We start from the raw sequence: 19,851 nt of genomic DNA, 5'->3' as shown, positions 1-19,851 counted from the left end.
GGCGCGTCTTACTTGTTTATCCGGACAGGGGTTTGGGGGGCTGGAGGGGGGCAGGTCACTCAGCAACTGCGAGGGAGTTGCTTCAAACACCGTTTGCATAATAAGAGTGTTAGGGGGAAAGGCTGTCCTAAAGCTGATCCCATACAGGCTTTGTGGACTCCACCCCCACCCCAGGCCAAAGCCAAAGACACTGGGAACTCCAAATCCCATCACCACCCAAGGGAAGGTGGCTGGGACCTGAGGGTGGGGTTCAGCAGTCAGGTGGGTATAAAGCCAGACACGTGGGCTTTGGGGGTCCCCATTTTGGCTCTCCGCCAGCTCGCAGCGTCCGGCCAGCTCTGAGACTTTGGGTTTCCAGGTCGGCGGATCGGGTAGGACGCATTAAAGACTTTATTTCCCTATTTTCTCCCTGAGTTGTACATTTTCCTTATTTCCTTTTCCCTTGTAAATAAACCTTTTATTAACCTTTTGTGTGTGCCTGTAGTGGAGTATTCATAAGTCCCTTTTAAGCGCGCGGGTGAGGACCCACAGCCAGGAACCCGTTCAATATCGGGGCTGCCCCATAACACGAGGAGTGAGGAACACTGTGAGGTTTTTTGTTTTTGTCTTTTAATGAAACTTGAAAGAAATGCCCTTCATTTGGGGCTTCATTGCCTGACCCGCCAGTCGCACCCCAGTTCCCTCCCTGCGGGCGCGGAGAAAATGGAGGGAAAGTCCAGCTCTCCGGAGAGCTTCCTTCATCCCCGAGGCGGGGAGCCTCCCCGGGCCGGCTCAGAGCGCGAGCAGCGCGCGCAGGCCCAGCAGCGCCGCGGGCAGGAGCGCCAGGCGGGGCGCGGGGACCCCGGGGGCGGCCCCGGGGGCGCGCAGGCAGGCGGCGTAGGCGGGGAAGGCCACGGCGCGCATGGCGCACACGTGCTCGGCGCGGCAGCCCTCGCCGCAGACCTGCAGGTCGTAGCTGACCGAGTTGTAGACGTAGTAGCGCTGCAGCGCGCCCTGCTCGCTGGAGATCCGGCTCAGCGCCTGCTGCATGGAGCGGGGGCTTGCGTCGCGCACCCCGTAGGCCTCTGTCACCCGATACTCGAGCTCCCAGCGCGGGGTCCCCTGCGCGTTGGCCTGGCTCAGGTTGACGAAATACGTCACCATGTCCTGGGGACCGAGCGCGAGGTGGGCGGTCAGTGAGCAGCCTTAGGCCTCCACCCCCAGGCCTGCACCTTTCACCCTCCCCCGCCATTCTGTACAGCCGTGATAGGGACCACTGGGCTGCTGAGCTTTTGCTGCTGGCCGGCCGCGTAGGCGTGGCAGACCTGATTGAATCTGATGAGGTAGCTGCGCTTATTACCCCCCACTTCACAGAAGAGGAAACTGACGCATGCGAGGTCGTGTGTTTGAGTAGGAAGCTACAAGTGGCAGAGATGGGGTTAGAGTCCAGTTTGTTGACCCCATGGCCGGTGCAGTTTCTGTCCCAGGTACACAGAAGATGATCAGTAAATATTTGCAGAACAGCTGGATTAAAAACATTCAAGGACTAGGACGCAAGACCCTGACATTCAGGTACATCTTAAGGGCTAGAATGTGGAAGGGCCCATCTGCCCAAGTTTTGTTTGTTTGTTTTTAAAGATGTGTTTATTTATGCATACAAGAACTGGGGTACAGGACAGAGGTGCAGGGGGTGAGAGGATTCACCAGCCGATCTGCCCAGGCTTTATCTCCAGTTAAGATGACTGACCTGCTAGGGCACTAGGAGAGGTAAGAGCAGCTAGTGCAACTTCAGGCTATGCACACTACATATTTCATCTAGTCCCCCAGCCCCAACTTGGCCAGGTATTGTTCCTCCCATCTCAGATGAAGTGATAGAACATGGAGCACTCCCAGAGCTCATAATTGGTGGAGTCAAGATTCACCCCAGATCTGTCCAGCTCCCTCCCTGAGAAGGATGTTGAGCATGCTGAGGGTAGGATGGGGGGTTTCAGCCTGTGAGTGTGTTGGGGGGAAAGGATGTCCTGAACAAACTCCACAAGTAGGTTTTATGGCCCCCACCCCCACTCCAGATCAAAGCATCCAAGACACCAAGGACTACAAACCCCATAATGTCATCATGCTGGAAACTAAGGGTGGAGTTAAGCTGTCAGGTATTGTATATAACCAGACATGTGAGCCTAGGAGGTCTCGGTTTTTGCTGGCTTTCAGCCTACTATTGGGGTTCAGCTCAGCAGAACTGGTAGGACCCACTCACCAATTTATCTCTCTCTCTTTCTCCCTGAGTTATTAATTTCTTCCTTTCCCTTTTTTTGTAAATAAACCCTTTATTACCTTTCTGTGTGTGCCCACAGGTGAGTCTTATTAGTCCCTTTTAAGTGCACAGTGAGGACCCCACAGTCAGGCAATCCATTTCACATCGTGGTTGCCCTGTAACAAGTCCTTTAGCTAAAACCCTCTGAGTGCCCATGTGGAGAATAGGCCGTGCTCTTAAAAAGCCTCAGGCCTCTTCACACTCTGCATTTATTCTGGAACCAAAGCCCTAGGTTGTCTCATGTATTCCTGCTTGAACGTCCACTCCCAGAGTAAATCTCTATAACCACCACGTCCCCAAGCTCCAGCGTGAACATGCCTCCTCCCTCGGCATCTTCACTTGGATGCCATTTAGATATCCCTAGGTCAACACGTCCCAAACCAGTCTCTGATTTCCTCTCCAAAACCAGCTTCCCCTTCCATTTTAGGAAATGGCACCTTCATCCTCAGGCCAAAGCCAGTTTCCCTGGGCTCCTCTCTTCCTCTCAAGCCCCTGGCCTGTCCCCCAGAAAATCCTGTCTGCTCTGTCTTCAAAATGAGAGGATCTGGCCCTTTTTATCACCCTGCTGCTACCACCCTGGCCTGTGCCATCTCTCAACAGTTACTGGAGTTCCCTTCTAGCTGATGCCCCTGCTTCTGCCCTTGTCCCCTACAGCCTATTCTGTGCAAGCAGACTTGGTGATTTTGTAAAATTCTAAGTCAGAACATTTCATTCTTTCATTTCAAGCTCCCACATCTGGACTCATAATGGCTAGGTGATCTGGCCTTGTCCCTCACCCCTGAAGACCTCAAACACAAGCTCACCCCAGGGCCTTTGACTTGTTTTTCCCTCTGCCTTCCCCAGATGCTCCATGGCTTGCTCCCTCTGTTTACTCAGAACTCAAGTGTCACCTGTCACTGACATTCCCCACCCCATCTAACAGCACAGGCACCATACCTGTCACCCCGCCTCCTCCTCGCATTTCTCTACACACTGAACTTGCTTATCGTCTGCCTCGTCTCTCTCCTGTAAGATCGGCAGATCCAGGACAGCAGTGGCTTTGTTTTTGTTCATTTATGAGCCTCCTGAGCTTAGCACATGGCAGATGCTAATACAGTTTGTTGACTAAATTAAGGAATACTCACAAGCACATCCCAGGAGGTGCAACACTGCTTGATGAGTAAGGAGCCTGTTTTAGATGGAAACTAGGAAGCTTCTATCGAAGGGGTGGGCAGTAAACCTGAGGTCCTATTGGGGGATGTCTTCAGTGCCAGATTGAGGAGATCCAGCCTTCTTTGGGGTGGGGGGGCAGCATTGAAGGGTTTTGAGCAGGAGAGAGAGTGCTTTAGAAAGATGAATCTCAGGCCTCCCTGGTGGTGCTATCAAGCTATCACCAGCCACTGCAACATGAGTTCAATCACTGGCCAGGGAGGTGACCCACATGGCACAGCAGACCTCTCCTGTCTCGCCCGCTGCTCCCCTCAGCAGTATATTTCAGTAGATCCACTTGTTCTGCTCCCCACTCTGTCTCTGGTGAATCTGCTCATGCCTCCACCTCTAGCCTGCACCCCAGTTCTTGCATGCATACAAAAAATAAAACCTTAAAGAAAAAGAAAGATGAATCCCTTCTATAGAGTGTAGCCAATCAGCTACAGCAGGGAGAGCAGGTCAGGGGCTGGAACCCAGGGCAAAGGGAGATTTGGGGAGGAAGAATTGACCTGGCTTGGAAGGATGTAGAGGTGACTGCAGGGCTCTACACCAGAGCTCTCTCTAGAAGGGTGGCAATAAAGTGACCTTCCCGAGGCCCCGGGAGAGTACGGGTTAATGGGGAAAGCATGAGGGAAGACTCCCTCTCCAACCTCCTCTCAGGCCCTGCAGACCCAGGCTCCTCACCTGCAGGCCCAGCGTGGCTCGGTCATACTGGAACACCCGGATGCCTGGATTGTTGGCCCCGTTGACCACTCCAGGCAACGTGGTTTTCCACGGCGTGACCCCAGGTGCGAGGAACATGACGCTGATGGGGGCACCTTGCAGGAGAGACAACAGCACTGAGAGAGGCTGGCAAGAGGAGGGCAGGACTGGCCGTGGCCCTCCAGACGAGTACCTGCGTCATCGTAGAACATCCGGAAGCTGTCAGTGTGGTGGTGCCCGAAGAACTGCCCTGCAATGACCCGATGGTGCTTGCGGACCACTTCCAGGTACTCCTTGTTGAAGCTCTCCCGGAACCAGGCTTTGTTCCGCGTCTTCTCAAAGAACCCCGGGGGCACGTGGCCAATGATGTAGACCTATGAGGAAGGGTGCCCAGGAGCGGCTCAGAGACCCCTTCATTTCCACCTCTCCGACCTGCCCATCCCCCCAAAGGCAAGCTGATAGGCTCAAATGTACCTGCTCCCCAAAGTCCTCCCGTTCCCTCTCCCGGGCAGACTCCGTGTTTTCTGTGCCCAGAATGCACCATGTGCTGCGTGACCCGAGTCTGTGCCATTGCTGTGCCTGCCACCTGGGGTGCCCTCCTCCTTTTCTCCTGCTCATCCTCTCAGTTTCCAGGGCAACCCCTCCTGGAAGCTTCCCGACCCTGCGGAGCCCAGGCTGCTTCTCTTGGCAATCTCAGACACTGCAACAACTTCCCTGGCCTGGCTGGGCAGCACATGCTAATTAATGGTCGGGGGAGGCCATGAAGAGCAGGACCTTTGGAGTCATCCTGCAGCTTGGACACCAGCTGTGTCACCAATCTGTGCTTCAGTTCTCTCCCTGGGGGTAGCATCTAATGGGTGGGGGTTTGTGAGCTAAATGAGATCATCCATGTGAAAGCCCTTAGCCGCACGACTGATGCCTAGTGAGTGTTCACAAGCGCCAGCCCTGAGGCCTGCCGGGACTTGTAGGGACACAGGCAAAGGAGAGAGGGGCTGGTCCTGCTGGCCGCCAGCCCTGCAGACTAGATTCGCACATCTCAGGGCAAGGCGTGGCCCGGAGGTCTAGCGTGTGCGGTGTGTGCTGCAGCTCTGGACGGAGTGGACGGAGCACTGGACTTGGAGTCTGCAGATGGGGTTCCTAGAGTCAGCCCCCTCTACTACTCATTGTGTGACTGAGGACTGTCGTCACCCCTCGGGAGCCTCACATCTTCACTGGGCTCTGGGGTCCCGGCCTCATGGCTGTTGTGGGGACAGCAGAAGCTCCCTCCCCTGCCAGGCTGATGAAGGACCCTCTGGAAGGTGGTCATCTCAGGTGGGTGGGTGAGTTTGGAGGTGAGAGATCGCTCAGGAAGTGCCCCAGAGGGGAAGGAGAGACACCCTTACCATTTCCTTATCTCGGGACGCATTGGTCAGCACGTCTTCCAGCCACTGGAACTGCCAGCCGGGGTCGACCATGCCGTCCGTCTGCTCGTTGTTGCTATAGTACAGGTTGGTGTTGAGGACCACAATTCGCCCCGCCCTGCCGGGCCCTGACAGCTTCTCAGAGTAAAAGGCACCTAGGACAGACAACCAGGGAAGCTCTGAAGTGTCCGCTGCCTCTGACCAGATGCACCTCTGCCCCCTCCATTTCACTCTCCCCACTTCTCCTTCCCTTGCATCTCCCCCCCCCATCTTCCCCATAGGAGGGGCATCGTGGGGAAGACCAAAGGCTCCAGTGCAAGGCTGCCTGGCTCTTTCATTTATCAGCTGTGCAACCCGGTTACTTCACTTCTCTCTGCCTCATCTGTAGAGTGGGAATAATAGGAGGTGATGTTTGCCCGCTTAAAGCAGGGATAAAGGTCCACCTTCAACCCTTTCCACTCTGGTCTCTGCCCCTATGGACTAAATCAGTTGCATTTCTGTGTTGCAGGCTTCCGGTTGGGTTTGGTCAGTGAGGACCCCAGCAGCAGGGGCCTGGGGGAATAGAAGAGTAGGTCAGGGCTACCTTGGCAAGATTGTGTCTCCAGACCTGTGGTTCTCAACCAGGTGATTCTGCACACCCCCCAGGGAACATTTGACCTTGTCTGGAGTCATTTGGGGTTATTGCGCCTGCAGGTGTTATCAGCATGTAGTGGGTAGAGGCCAGGGATGCCACTGTACATGCCACCAGGATGTTCCCCACACCAAGAACTATATGGCCCAAAATATGAGTAGTGGCAAGGTTGGAAAACCCTGATGAAGGTCACAGCCCCCTGCCTGGGACTGTTGCAAGAAGTCTAGTTTTGTGCTGAGGGCAGGCCTGCGCTCAGTAAGTGCTCAATAAATATTCACTTTGGGTCCTCAGCAGGGGCTTAAGATCAGCCGAGACTCCTCTTCTAAGCTGGGTGACCTAGGCCAAGAGACTTGGTATCTTCAAACCTCAGCTCCTTATCTATAAAATGGGCATCATATCAGTGACCTTTGTGACTTTGGCACACTGGAAGTGTTTACAGTAGCAAATGGTGATAGTACCTTTTTTTTTTTTTTTAAGATTTATTTATTTATTTATTTATTTATTTGTACAGGCCAGATGCACGGGATGGTGAGAGGATTCACCAGAGACAGAATGGGGAACAGAACAGGCAGACTGATGAAATACACTGCTGAGGGGAGCAGCGGGCGACACAGGAGAGGTCTGCTCACCATGTGGGACCCTCCCCGGCAGGCCGGGATCGAACTGGCACTGCAGAGCACAGTGCGGTGCTCAACTGCCTGCACCACCAGGGGAGGCCCTGATAGTACCTTTTTTGAAGAGAGCAACGGATTCATTACTGAGCCAGGGTCTCCACATTTCTGCTACCCTGTTGTAGATATTGTTGCTGTTCGCTGGGAACTGGTTTTTGGGGTGAAAGTCGTGATTTCCCAAAGCAGCATAGACTTTAGTATCTGGGTGGGAAAAAGAAACACAATAATGTGTATGAGAAAGCACTCTGTGGAGTTCAACATTTCCAGCTGGCCACCAGCCAGCAGCGCTAATAGGAGGGGCACTGGCACAGGTAAGGAAAACACAGAGAAGCTGAAACCACACTCTATAGATCTGGTGGGTCTTTACTCAGGCCTGGGGGTGCAGAGCGGGGAGTCCCATTGCTAACTCCACCCCCAGCAGAGAGTTTCCCAGTCAGAAAGGAAACTTCAGCTGACAAGAAGGAGAAAGCAAGAGCTAAATCAAAATAATGTTGAGACCTGTTATTGGCCACTTGGCAATTTGGTGTTCTTGTTCTCCTCATTCCAGATCCACCTGACTAGGGGACGGGATCTGGTTCACCCCTGGAGGCCTTCTGAGTTCACTGCTTCTCGAGTCAATGAGCATTTATTTATTTTTTTTAAAAGATTTATTTATTTATGCATACAAGAGCTGGGGTACAAGCCAGAGATGTGGGGGGTGAGAGGATTCACCAGAGACAAAGTGGGGAACAGAACAGTCAGACTGACTGAAATACACTGCTGAGGGGAGCAGCAGGCGAGGCAGGAGAGATCTGCTTCACCATGTGGGTTTCTCCCTGGCCAGCCGGGGATCGAGCTCGTGCTGCTGCAGAGGCTGTGGATTGCTTCACAGTGCGGTGCTTAACCCCTTGCGCCACCAGGGAGACCCTCAATGAGCGTTTATTGAGTTCCAAGTGTGTGCTGATGCATAGACCGGGGGAGGGGTTGGGGGGGTGTCCAAGCTCCCGGTCAAGTTCCAGAGGCCTTGCAGTGGAGTAGGGTTGGCAGGTACTGAGTAAGGAGAGGTGTGGAGGTTGTCAGCAAAGGGAAGAGCCGCTTGCTGTGGATGAGGCGGGGGTCAGGGGAGGCCCACTGAGGAAGTGGAGGGTGAGACCAGGAAGAGGAAGGGTGTCCTTGTTCTCACCTCTGCAAATGGGTGTGTCTTATCACTGAGTCTGGGAAGCACTCTGCGTCATACTTCAGTTGATAGCAATTTTTTCCCTAGCAATACATACAATAATGATGCATCTGACAGTTGATGGCACCTTGGATATTAGGCCTTTCAGTAAATATGCAAGTGCATTATAACCTAGAAAATCTTATCATCTATGCTTGTATGTTAAACCATCATTTTCTTATCCATTATTTCATTTTTATTCTGGAAGCCCATGTGGAACAGAGGAATGTGTGCTGAGCTGGACCTGAGTTTGACTCCCTCCCTGAGAACTGACTAGCTTTGAGCCATAGGTTCCTTGTCTAGAATTGAGGATAATATCTGTCATTGAGAGTGGGGGGGCAGGGAGAGAATGTCCTCATTTGACCCTAAGTAGTGACTTCTGCTGGAAGGACGAACAAGGACAAGCATGTCTGAGATGGGTTGAGTTACACAGACTAGAAGCATCTACACAACTCTGTGTAAAACAGCTCTGTGTAAATTGAGGGAAGGAGGTTGCCTCGAGGACAGACATGGTTGGTGAAAGCAGCTCAGCTCCCCTTTTGGAGTGACAGCGGACATGGAGAAGAGCAGGTGCTCACCTAGGATTTGCATCCCCACCTTTGTGTTCACCAGCTTACTTGACTCCAAAGCTCTCATTTCTCATGGTAAAACTGAGATAGTAATAGCATCTCTCTCTAGAATCACATGACAGCGAATGAACCGAAGCATACAGTATTCTTGGAGGAGCGCCTGACACTTAGCCCTCTACACGTAAGGTATTGCTGCTGCTGCTGTTAATTATTTTAATGAGCATTATATATGTCTGGGTCCTGGCAACCCATGACTAAGATCTCTAGAGGAAGTAGCTGCAAGAACTCAAAGGAGGGGGCTGCTTTCTCAGGCCCCTAGCTGGCAGCTTATGAACCTGATTCAGCCCCCAGTGGGCACAATCTGCTTAAAAACATTTTCAAGGGCCAACAGGTGAGACATCCAAATCCCTTCTCCCAGTCATGTCCCGTAGGCTGCTGCCATAATCACTCACAGTTCTGCTTGCTCCTCCAAGCTCCAAAATCTTTCAAACCACCAAAAACAACACCTTGGCAGGAAACCAGCATCTCCTGGAGGTCCCAGCATGGGGATGGTTTGAAAGCAATGAGTGGCAACAGCAGGCCAGAGCTGGACATGGAATTTGCACACATCCACATGAGACTTACCCCAGGGACACTGCAGCACATGCCAGGGTATATAGCTGCAGACACCTGAGGAGGGGATGGGAGTCTGGTGTCCACCAGCAGGGCCAGAGGCAGTGAGAGCTTAGATATTCCTGCTAATGGGGTTCTGTGTGTGTCCAGGGTTGCTAAGCTGCGCGTCCCTTGCAGTTGTTGGAGTGTAAGAAGTGAGTGCCGTGGAGTACCCTGGGGACCCGGCCTACAGCCGTCACTGTCAGGGGATAGTTCATTCCTCTGGATCTTGCTGCCATTGTCCCACTGTGCCTGATACTGAGGGGGCCAGGAAGTGCTGTGGGGGACGGAGAGTGTTACCTGGAAAGACCTCTCTGATGAGCCTGGTCAGGCGTTCCACGATTCCCAGCACCACTGCCTCTCCCAGGTTCTCATCGGGCACATGAGGGGTGTCATCCCTGCAAAACACCGCAGTCAGCTCGGGTGGGCAGCTCGGGAAGGCACAGAGAAGAGGAGGGGACGGCTCTGCCCTGAGACAAGGAACTGGGACTGCGGGGGGATGGCTAGGCTCGAGTTGGGGCTCGTGCAGAACAGAGTTCAAACCCAGGCTGTGCCACTGGCCTGCTGTGGGTCCCCGGCCGGTCATTTAACCTCTCTGAGCCTCCATCAGCTCACCTGAAATAGGGATAATAACAGTACCTACTCAGTGTGTCTGTGAGACTTCAGCAAAGGGGGGAGATTATATATTTGGAATGTAGAACAGCAGCTGTTAGGTGACAGTTAATATTAGTCTTATTGAGAGTGGGGAGCTGTAGAATTCCAGTTCATCTGTAAACCCCCAAGGAGCTCAGCATAGAGAAAAAGCCTTAGTCCATCCTTTCTTGGAGGGTTCTAAGGAGTCTGAAGCTGACTTTGGAGCACAGAGTACAGATTTACACTGCAGCAGATCCAGGACCTGTGCCAGGACCTGTGCCAGGACCATTTAATCCCATTTGACCCAACTTCCTGGACCCACCTTGGAGATGCTTGAGAGAAGGAGAAAGGGGAAGGTGGGGCTTGGGAACAATCTAAGGCCTGAGGACTCTGCTGGACCAGGCAAGTGAGGAAGGTGCACCCAAGTCCTGGCCCAGGGACGTTAATTAGCTTACCTGCATTGTCCCGCTCCCAGCGCTCACCCTGGCTCTTTGCCAGGCGCTTTCCATGTACACACCCATACCTACTAATTTGTTCCTTGTAATAACCCTACCACATAAGCCTGTTATTAGCCCCCTTAGACAGATAAAGACATCAAGGTACAGGGCCTCCCGGGTGGCCTAGGTGTTAAGTCTCAGAGCTGTCACCTCTATGGCCTGAGTTGGATCCCCAGCCAGGGAGGTGACCCACACGGCGCAGCAGACCTCTCCTGTCTCGCCCGCTGCTCCCCTCAGTAGTGTTTCTCAGTAGATCTGCCTGTTCTGCTCCCCACTCTGTCTCTGGTGAATCCTCTCACCCCCTGCACTGCTGGCCTATACCCCAGTTCTTCTATGCAAAAAAAAAATATATATATATTGAGGCACAGAAAGGTGAAGAATTCTGCCTAGAGTCTACAACTAGACTAGAAAATGGGGAGCCAGGATCTGAAACCAGTGTGGTTCACACCCAGTGCGGCTCACACCTCCTATTGTGTCTCTGAGACACGCATTAGGGCAGCAAGAGGAGCCTTTTACCCCTGTCCTTCTGAGGAACAGATTAGAAATCCAAAGACTTCATGACAAAATTCTACTTTTCTTCCTAGTTTGGAAGCTCTAATTCAGTCTGATAGAAAACACATTCATTTTCTACAAGTGATCTTTCCAAGGGATTCCTCTCCCCAAGAAGTCAAGTTTCTTAGAAATTGAAGAATTATTGGGGGGCCTGGAGGCCATCTCATCCAGTGTCATGGACCTCTGCAGGTCCCAGAGCGTTCCCAGGAAAACCAGGCTTCCGTTCAAAGGCCATGAATTTCCTGTGAGTCTTTCAGAATGTCCCCTGTTTGTCCTAGGGCCCCTCCTCGGAGAATTCAGAAGCCCACCCCGCCCCCCATACACACACATCAAGAATCCTCAATGGAGCGAGAGTCGAGGGCCATGGCCTGCAGCTCATTCTCTTCTTAGAAAGATCCCTGAGGCCCGGGGAAGCTCAGGCCCCTCCAGAGACACATTTCCTGAGTGCCCAGTCTTGCCCCACCCCTGCCCGCCCGAGTGTCATTCCTGCTCACTCTCACGTCATACTGAGGAGCCACTGGGGGCATTGGCTTGATCTTTCCTTATAGAAACAGAAGTGTCCACTGAGGTTGGAAGAGGCAGCCAGAAGCCAGAGGCCCAGCCCGCCTTGCTCACCTGCTCCCTGCTTCGCCACTTTCTGCAGGAAGTCCTCCCCCGTCCTGCAGATGAAGTCAGGTGCCCCATGAAGTCACCACGTTCCCCTCCCCCGTGACCTCTCCTCTCTGGGATGTAATGGTCAGAGGGCTTGTTTGCATCGCCCACAAGACTATGAGCTCCTTGAAGGGGAGTCCAGGTTTCCCTCATTTCAGTTCCCCAGGAGTGAAGGGGGGCCTTGAGTGAGCGACAAGGGGCCCGGGGAAGGGCAGCTGTGATCCCGATTGCTCTCACCCAGTCCAGAGGATGAAGTCTGGCTTCGGCTCAATCTCCTTCATGGCCTGGATGGAGGAGTTGATGAGGACCCAGGGAGAATCGCAGAGGTAATCACCCCAGGGGCCTGCGTTGGGCACTGGCTGGGAGCCGGCTGATGGGCACACCCGGAGGGGGGCTCCGGATGCATTGTAGTTGGGGTCAAGGTGCAGGTCAGAGATGTGCCAGAACTTCCCTGCAGGGGAAACAAAGCCCTCCCTCAATGCTGGGCCTCCTGTGAGCCTGGTAGGGGAAGACGTCTGGGGCAGCCCTGAGCTGGGGAGGGGGTGCTGCACAGGTGAGAGGATGTTTTCTCTGACCCCAGGGCACAGAGAAAAGGGCCATGGGTCTGGCTTTGTCCGTGGAACAGAGCAGAGCAGAGAACAGACTCTGCTCCGTTCCTGGCCTGTGATCTTCGACAAGGTTCTTTGCATCTCCTCACCCAGGCAGCAACATGAGGGACTGGGCTGTGTGACCCCACGAACCCTTTTGGAGTTCAAAGCAGAATGCTTGTTTTAAAGCAAAGGGAAGAGTATTGAGGTTAAGTGCTGGGGCTCTAGAGTCACATACTAGCTGTGTGACCTTCCATGAGTTGCTTCACCTCTCTGAGCCCACAACTGGAGCCACATCTTATCATGTTCCAGGGAAATACATATATTATCTGACCTGAGAAGAAAAGGCTTACACACCAAATGAACTATAAGACCTTGTCCCAGCAAAAACCTAGGGAATATTTGTGGAAATGGAGTGTCGGGCCAGAGAAGAAGGGACATAATGTCAGGTGGGGCTGAATTCCTCATGTGGGTGTGTTTGTCAGTGCTTCTAGGTGCAAGCTGGCAGCTGGGAGTGGTCCTGTTTGCCATGGAGGTTGACCAAAATCGAGACTCAGCTCTAAATCAAGGGAGCCTGAAATGCCAAAAACCTCTTGGTGTGATACAGAGAAGAGAATGCACAGTAGTGTCAGGGTGTAAAGGAAATCATCTTGTAGCCCTCTTGGTCCTTCTAAACTGGCAAATAATCAAACAAGCATCAGACAGATTGATGAGGAAAAGGCCAAAAATGTTTAAAAATAACATGAATACCTCCGACATGGGCGGGACCAGCACAGCTGAATTACTTGGCCACGTGGCTGCAGATGCCATTTAAAAGGCTCAGCTGGGCCTCCCTGGTGGCGCAAGGGGTTAAGGTGCAGCACTATGAAGCTATCAGCAGCCACTGCAGCGTGAGTTCCATCCCTATCCAGGGAGCTACCCACATGTCTCGCCTGCTGCTCCCCTCAGCAGTTTATTTCAGTAGATTCGCCTGTTCTGTTTCCCACTCTGTCTCTGGTGAATCCTCTCAATCCCCACCCCAACCCACCCCCGCACCTCTGGCCTGTACCCTAGATCTTATATGGATAAATAAATCTTTTTAAAAAGTGATCTTTTAAAAAAATAAATAAACAAATAACTCAGCTAAGACAAGGGAGGCCAGTGAGGGAGTTTACCAAAGAAAGTACAGTAAACATAGGTGTGCAGATTTCAGTTCTGCCTTCTCCAGGGACAAAAGAGAAAATCGGGTCTTCTTGGTACAATCAAGGTGCTTTTCAAAAGTAACCTCCACCCAGCTTGAGGGCCCCTCCCATGAAATCAACCTTTTGCTAAAAAGACATATTTTAGGGCGGTAGGTTTTGCTCCCCTACATAAGCTATGTGGAACAAAGTTATCATCTGTACCCAGCACCGCCTGCTATAAGTTCAATGGGATTTCTTGATGGAGAGCTTCACAGGTGTAGCTTCTGCCCTAAATCCTGGCTTTCTGGCTCAGACAAGGTTGGGGGCTGGGATTTCCTCATTCTGCACTATTTTTGTCACTTCTTCCTTTTCTTGCGTCACTCAGAGCCAACAGTCAACCTTCCCCTCCCCTCCAGGACTCTGGACCCGGGCCTGGATTCTTCTGTTGCTTTTAGAATTTAATAGCCAGGGTGACACTCAAGCCATAGAACATTCAGTGTGACTCTAGGACAGGCCTGCCTGTCAAGTCCCATCCTTGATCCTCACTCCCTGACATTTTCCTCAGATGCTTCTGAACATCTGGTCTAAATCTGGTCTCAGGACAGGCTCAACTCTTTGCTCACACTAGGTGCAAATGACTGAGAGGATTACTCTTTTAGGCCCTATGCAGCCTCTTCAACCCAGCCTTGGAGGCACTGTTCATTATCCCCATTTTACAGATAAAGAATCTAACGAAGGTCAAGATGTTAGGGGGAAGTGATGTCCTGAGCTAATCCCATACAGGCTTTGTGGACTCCACCCCCACTCCAGACTAAAACCATCAGGACATTGGGGAAGACAAATCCCATCACCACCAAGGGGAGGGTGGCTGGGACCTGAGGGTGGAGTTGGGCAGCCAGGTTGGATATAAAAAACCAAACACGTGGGCCTTGGGCTCTCTGGCTCGCAATCGCTCGCCTCCCGGCTTCACCGCTCCTGGCTCGCGGCCAGCTCTCAGAGCGCCATTTTGGGATTCCTGATCGGCGGATTGGGTAGGACTCATTTAAAACTTTGTCTCCCGCTTTTCTCCCTGAGCTGTACATTTCCTCATTTCCCCTTCCCTTGTAAATAAACCTTTTATTAACCTTTCACGTGTGCCTGCAGTAGAGCATTAATAAGTCCTTTTAAGCGCACGGGTGAGGACCCACAGTCAGGCACCCCGTTTTGTATCGGGGTTGCTCTACAACAAAGAGATCAGCTTTCCTGGGACCACATGGGAAGTGCTGGGGGTGCTATGGCTCCTGAAGCTCTCCCAGAGAGATGTGATTGCTAATGAGGTAAAATTAGTGCTTTTTAATTATATTTTTTAATATTTATTTATGCATATAAGAACTGGGGTACAGACCAGAGATGCAGGGGGGTGAGAAGATTCATCAGAGACAGAGTGGGAAACAGAACAGGCAGACTGACTGAAATACACTGCTGAGAGTGTTAGGGGGAAATGATGTCCTGAGTTAATCCCATACAGGCTTTGTGGACCCCACCCCCACTCCAGACTAAAGCCATCAAGACATTGGGAAAGACAAATCCCATCACCACCAAAGGGAGGTTGGCTGGGACCTGAGGGTGGAGTTGGGCAGCCAGGTTGGATATAAAAACCAAACACGTGGGCCTTGAGGGGCTCGCTATCGCTCACCTCCTGGCTTCATGGCTCCTGGCTTGCGGCCAGCTCTCAGAGCGCCATTTTGGGATTCCTGATCGGCAGATCGGGTAGGACTCATTTAAAACTTTGTCTCCCACTTTTCTCCTTGAGCTGTACATTTCTTCATTTCCCCTTCCCTTGTAAATAAAACTTTTATTAACCTTTTGCGTGTGCCTGCAGTAGAGCATTGGTAAGTCCCTTTAAGCGCGCGGGTAAGGACCCACAGTCAGGCACCCCGTTTTGTATCGGGGTTGCTCTACAACAAGAGGAGCACCGGGCAAGACAGGAGAGGTCTGCTGTGCCATGTGGTTTAGCTCCCTGGCTAGGGATTGAACTTGTGCTGCAGAGGCTGCAGATTGCTGCATAGGTTGTTTCTTAGCCCCTTGCACCACCAGGGAGGCTCAGTGCTTTTTAATTTTAGATGTCTTTTTTGAGACAGTCTATGCCTGCATTCTAATTTTTTACCCAAACTAAGAGACTTTATTTATAATGGCAGAAATTCAAACTTCTCACATAAACCATGATCATTAATATATGTAAAATGATTTCTACAGGGGCTAAGCTAGAGGAAAGAAACTCACTTCAGCTCTAAATGGGCAGAGTGAGTGGGATTTCCTGTTGTGTTGGACAACACCACACTGACAAACGGGAGGCATGGGGCAGGCTACATAATGCAGGATGCTGCTGAAGAGCAAGATCCTGGCCCTTTTATTTACACGTAATTGGTTGTAAGGAGATTAAGGAGATAAAAGAAAGGGGAAGGGTGTAGAAGATTAGGGATTGTGAGTCTGCCCTCCAGGCACTTCTAATCTACTTGATGACACACCCTAATCCCCAGCCATGGTTCTAATCTTATCAACATGCCGCTCCACTGATCAACTTCTGGGGTCCTTTGTCATACATTGGTCCTCGGCCCCCCGGGCATTCCCGGTCATACCTCATGATGTATAAGTCGGGAGTATGTGTTATGCACCATTCCTCAGCTCCCTGGGCATTCTGGACATAACTCCTGATGCACACGTTATGCATGGTGCTCAGCCCCCTGGGCATTCTGGACATCCCTCGTGATGCATAACTTTCCCAGTGTGATCCAGCTTTGTACTCTGGTTTTTTTTGAAGGGCTTAAGGGTTGGGCTCCTGTTCCTAACTGGCCAGACCACTTTGACCCTGTTTAGGTGACAAAATGGCAGCCGAAGCCCCAAGCCCCTGCACCGCTACAGTGAGTCACGTCCAGGCTGGCCAGGCCTGATGCAGTCCGAAGTCCTTTGCTTTGGTCTCTGGTCTGTGGTCCTTGGTCCTTTGAACACTGTGGTAGAGACCACTCCCTGTCGCAAGCAGTCTCTTTCTCAATTAACCACAAACAAATAGCAGTTCTGCCTCTTTGACATCAGCCCTTAAAATAGTCAATGAGTAGGTCAGATGGGAATTTCTCCATTTCAGAAATTCCTTGTTAGCTAATTGAGGCTCAAGTGTCAGCTGTTGATTTGTCTCTTCCTATAAGTCCAAGCTAACCACTGAATCTCCTTCCAGCCTCGCTGGCATTTCCTAGTGACGTGTGTGCATGTGCGTATATGTGCGTCCCAGACCTGACTCCAGGAGAGGCCAAGATAGTGGAAAGAACCTTACAGACCCCTCCAGCAGGGGCTTCACACCCTTGGCCCCCAGGCTCCTCAACATTGGAGGGGATCACAGGGATTACAAGTTTATTCATTTTATCCTTGAGGCCATTTTCTGTGTAGTGTGATTCTTAAGCCCATTTCACAGATAAGGAAATGGGTCTCAAACCCATACCTCCTGCCTCCAGAGCTGGGATGGAATATTGATTCAGAGCCTCCAGAAGTTGGCGTTTATACTTAGAACATTACCCATAAGAAGAATAACAGGCTTCTGTGAAATTAGTGAGAAATTAAGCTCTCATTATCGTGTCATGAAAAAGGGGGTGGGCACAAGGACCCCCCCTAGGGGAAGTGGGTTATTTGGTTTCTAATCCAGGCTCCTCTGTATGTTGGCTGTGGGACTCTGCATAGGCCAGGTAGCCTCACTGAACCTGAAGGTGTTTCCTGTCTGACCTTCTCTTTGTGAACATCAAATAAAAATAGTGAAAGAGAAAGTGCTTGCCCAGAAGAATCCCAGCACACCAGTTTATCTCTGGAGATTACTCCCGGCTCCCCAGATTACTCACTTGGGGTGACACCAGAGGGCATGGTATTGGGCACTTCAGCCCTTTACTCTCTGCACAGAGCTTCTCAAACATTACTCTGCAGATGTCTCACTGGGGGTCTTGTTGAAATTTAGAAGCCTCCCTCTCCTCCTGCCCTGTTTGCTCCAGTATGAGAGGCAAATATTGCCTAAAGGTTTTCTGAAGGTCCTGCTGTTACAGGGCAGCCCTGATACAAAACGGGTTGCCTGACTCTGGGTCCTCACCCTGGTGAGGACGGGATTTGTCTTTCCCGATATCTTGATGGTTTTGGTCTGGAGTGGGGGTGGGGTCCACAAAGCCTGCATGGAATTAGCTCAGGACATCCTTTCCCCCTAACACTGCCACTTCTAATGCCCTGTTATTCTGATGGAGGAAAGAACAGAAAACCTGAAGGAGGCATAGCAAGATAGAACCTGACTTACACAAGGAGGTGGGGTAGAGGGGATTACCATGACCATTAACCAGCTATAGCAATCAAGATCCTTAGGCGCCAGTGCCTTATCGGCAAGGTAGAAGACCCAAGCAGGGATCAGGCTGCTGTAGGGAGGGTCAGGAGCACAGACCTGAGGGTAAAGATATGGAGATTGGCCCATTGTGGAATCTCTGATTCTGCATAGCTGTCCAATATCAGCAACATCTAACCACTCACAAAGAGGAGCCCCTCCCCACCAAAGGAAGAGGATAGAACCAAACACTCCCCCCGCACCCCCCCACCTTCTCCCATTGCCCCCGCCCGCAAAGGTGCAGCTCTTTCTGCCCACTTGTGTCTATGCAAGTGTCCTTTATTCTTCTGTTCCCTTTCCCTAATAAACCTGCACTTTAAATATAACTAACGTCTCTTTCTCCTGGAGAAACTCACCTGGGAATCTCGCTGCATGCTGCTGAAAGGGGAGCTCTGGTGAAACCTTTCCCAGAGTGAACCCCCAAGGACCCCGCTCTCTAAACCCATCAACTCCAAAACTACATCCGTTCCATGACTTGCTCGTTATTCTGCACAACCCACAACACAGAGCCACTTTGTCTCCATTCAGTCTCTGGCTTTAGAGGCCAAGCAATAACCCCACAGCCTTCCCTTGTAATTCCACCTCCAAAACAGGGTTCATTTGTTAAAAACCAACATGTACTGACCCCTTGTGTCAACTGCGCGAATTGCCCTCTCTCCACAGCTCATCTCCCTAGGCTGAAAGGAACCAGTCTGTTTCTCTGCAGTTAGAAGCTGTAGGGTGAGTGCCTTGTGGCAGAGGGTGGTGTGGGAGGAGAGAGACCAACCCGGCAGGCTGGCACCCCATCCAGTCTTGCCTAAGGAAGGTCGAGGTAGAAACCCCACCGTTTTATGCAAAGCATGGCTGCTGTCTATTTGGGCGTCCCACAGTTTCCTGCACTTAAAGGAAGAGACCCAGATTTTGAAAAAAAACTCGTAGGTGCTGTGGAATTCTTTCATTTAATTTTGCTTTTACAGTATAGGTTATACATCCCTATATGTTGAAGAAAAAAAAAAGTAAATAAAACCCACCATCCCCAGAGGATCCATTACAGGGCATGATGAAAACAGACTGTCCTGCCACTTCCTAGCTGTGATCTTGGGCAAGTGCTGTCTCCCCTGAGTCTCCTTTTCCTTATGGACAATACAGGTATGGTGGTGTAGTGGCAACAGGACCTACTTTACATGGGAGAAATCAAACGGGGTTTTTATTTTTTTTCTTTCATTTGTCAAACCAGTTTTAAAAGGACTGCATATGTCAAGCACGTAAGACAAGCCTGGCCCATCATAAATAAATCAATAAACAAATGTCGGCTCTTTCCCTTAGAGATGTGCCTTTACTCCCTGCCCTAGTTCCCTGCCTTGCTATTTTTAGCAGCCCTTTCCGCTTTCTCTGAGCAGCCTCCCAATCCTGAGCTCACATACAAAACAAAGACATCACGGCCATTCGCAGCCCCTACCTGTCTCAGTCCTGGCGGCTACAAGGTGAGCCAGGAAAATCAGCGACCTGAGCAGCCTCATCCTTGAGATCCACCTGCCAGGAGTCTTGGGGTTTCCAGATGCTGTTCACGCCAGTTTCTGTGACTGAGCAGAACTTTCCATCCTGTTACCTCCTGTGCCCAGTTTTCCAAGTCATCTGGTTCCCCTGGCCTTTGCCCAGCAGGGTGTGAGCTGGCTTTGCCCAAGAAGATGCACCAGCCAGGTCTTGGACTCTGAAGTAGAAAGAAGAACCTGTTCTACTAGTTCCTAAGAGCCTGGCAGCACAGCCAGTGACTGTTCAGGAATCCACCCAACCCCATCACAGACAATGTCATCTGCTCTTGGAGTTTTCCCATTGCCCCGCCCTTGCAGAACAAGCCTGTGTAAAATGATTGGTCTTTACCCTCAATGCAACATAACTGTAGTTAGAAATAGAACAGCTTGACCACAGATGAAGCACTATGGCTTCATAGTGCTGAAGCCTAATCCCTTGTGCCACCAGGGAGGCCAGCCCCTGCCTTCAAGAGGAAGCAGTAAACCCTGGTCCACATAACCAGTAAAGCATGTTAGGCAGCTGGACTAGCTCAGAGCACTCTTAACTCAGACTGAGGAAAAAGAGAGGGCTTCGTGGAG

At 51.5% G+C, this 19,851-nt stretch overlaps 1 protein-coding gene across 1 annotated transcript; it reads right to left on the bottom strand.

Annotated features, from left to right (window-relative positions):
• Positions 1-693: 693 nt before the first annotated feature.
• SMPDL3B (sphingomyelin phosphodiesterase acid like 3B) lies at positions 694-19,260 on the bottom strand (the record flags this gene model as incomplete). The annotated part of the gene is made up of 8 exons (XM_084242732.1): positions 694-1,146; positions 4,163-4,296; positions 4,374-4,554; positions 5,563-5,735; positions 6,940-7,083; positions 9,598-9,695; positions 11,868-12,081; positions 19,200-19,260. 8 exons carry the CDS (start codon positions 19,258-19,260, stop codon positions 772-774), a joined length of 1,380 nt encoding a protein of 459 aa, XP_084098858.1. The 3' UTR covers positions 694-771.
• Between the last annotated feature and the right edge of the window lie 591 nt (positions 19,261-19,851).

This window comes from Talpa europaea, assembly GCF_964194135.1.
Source record: "Talpa europaea genome assembly, chromosome: 9".
Lineage (NCBI taxonomy): Eukaryota > Metazoa > Chordata > Mammalia > Eulipotyphla > Talpidae > Talpa > Talpa europaea.
The sequence above is the reverse complement of the archived record's forward strand: the minus strand, read 5'-3'. Positions and strand labels throughout refer to the sequence as shown.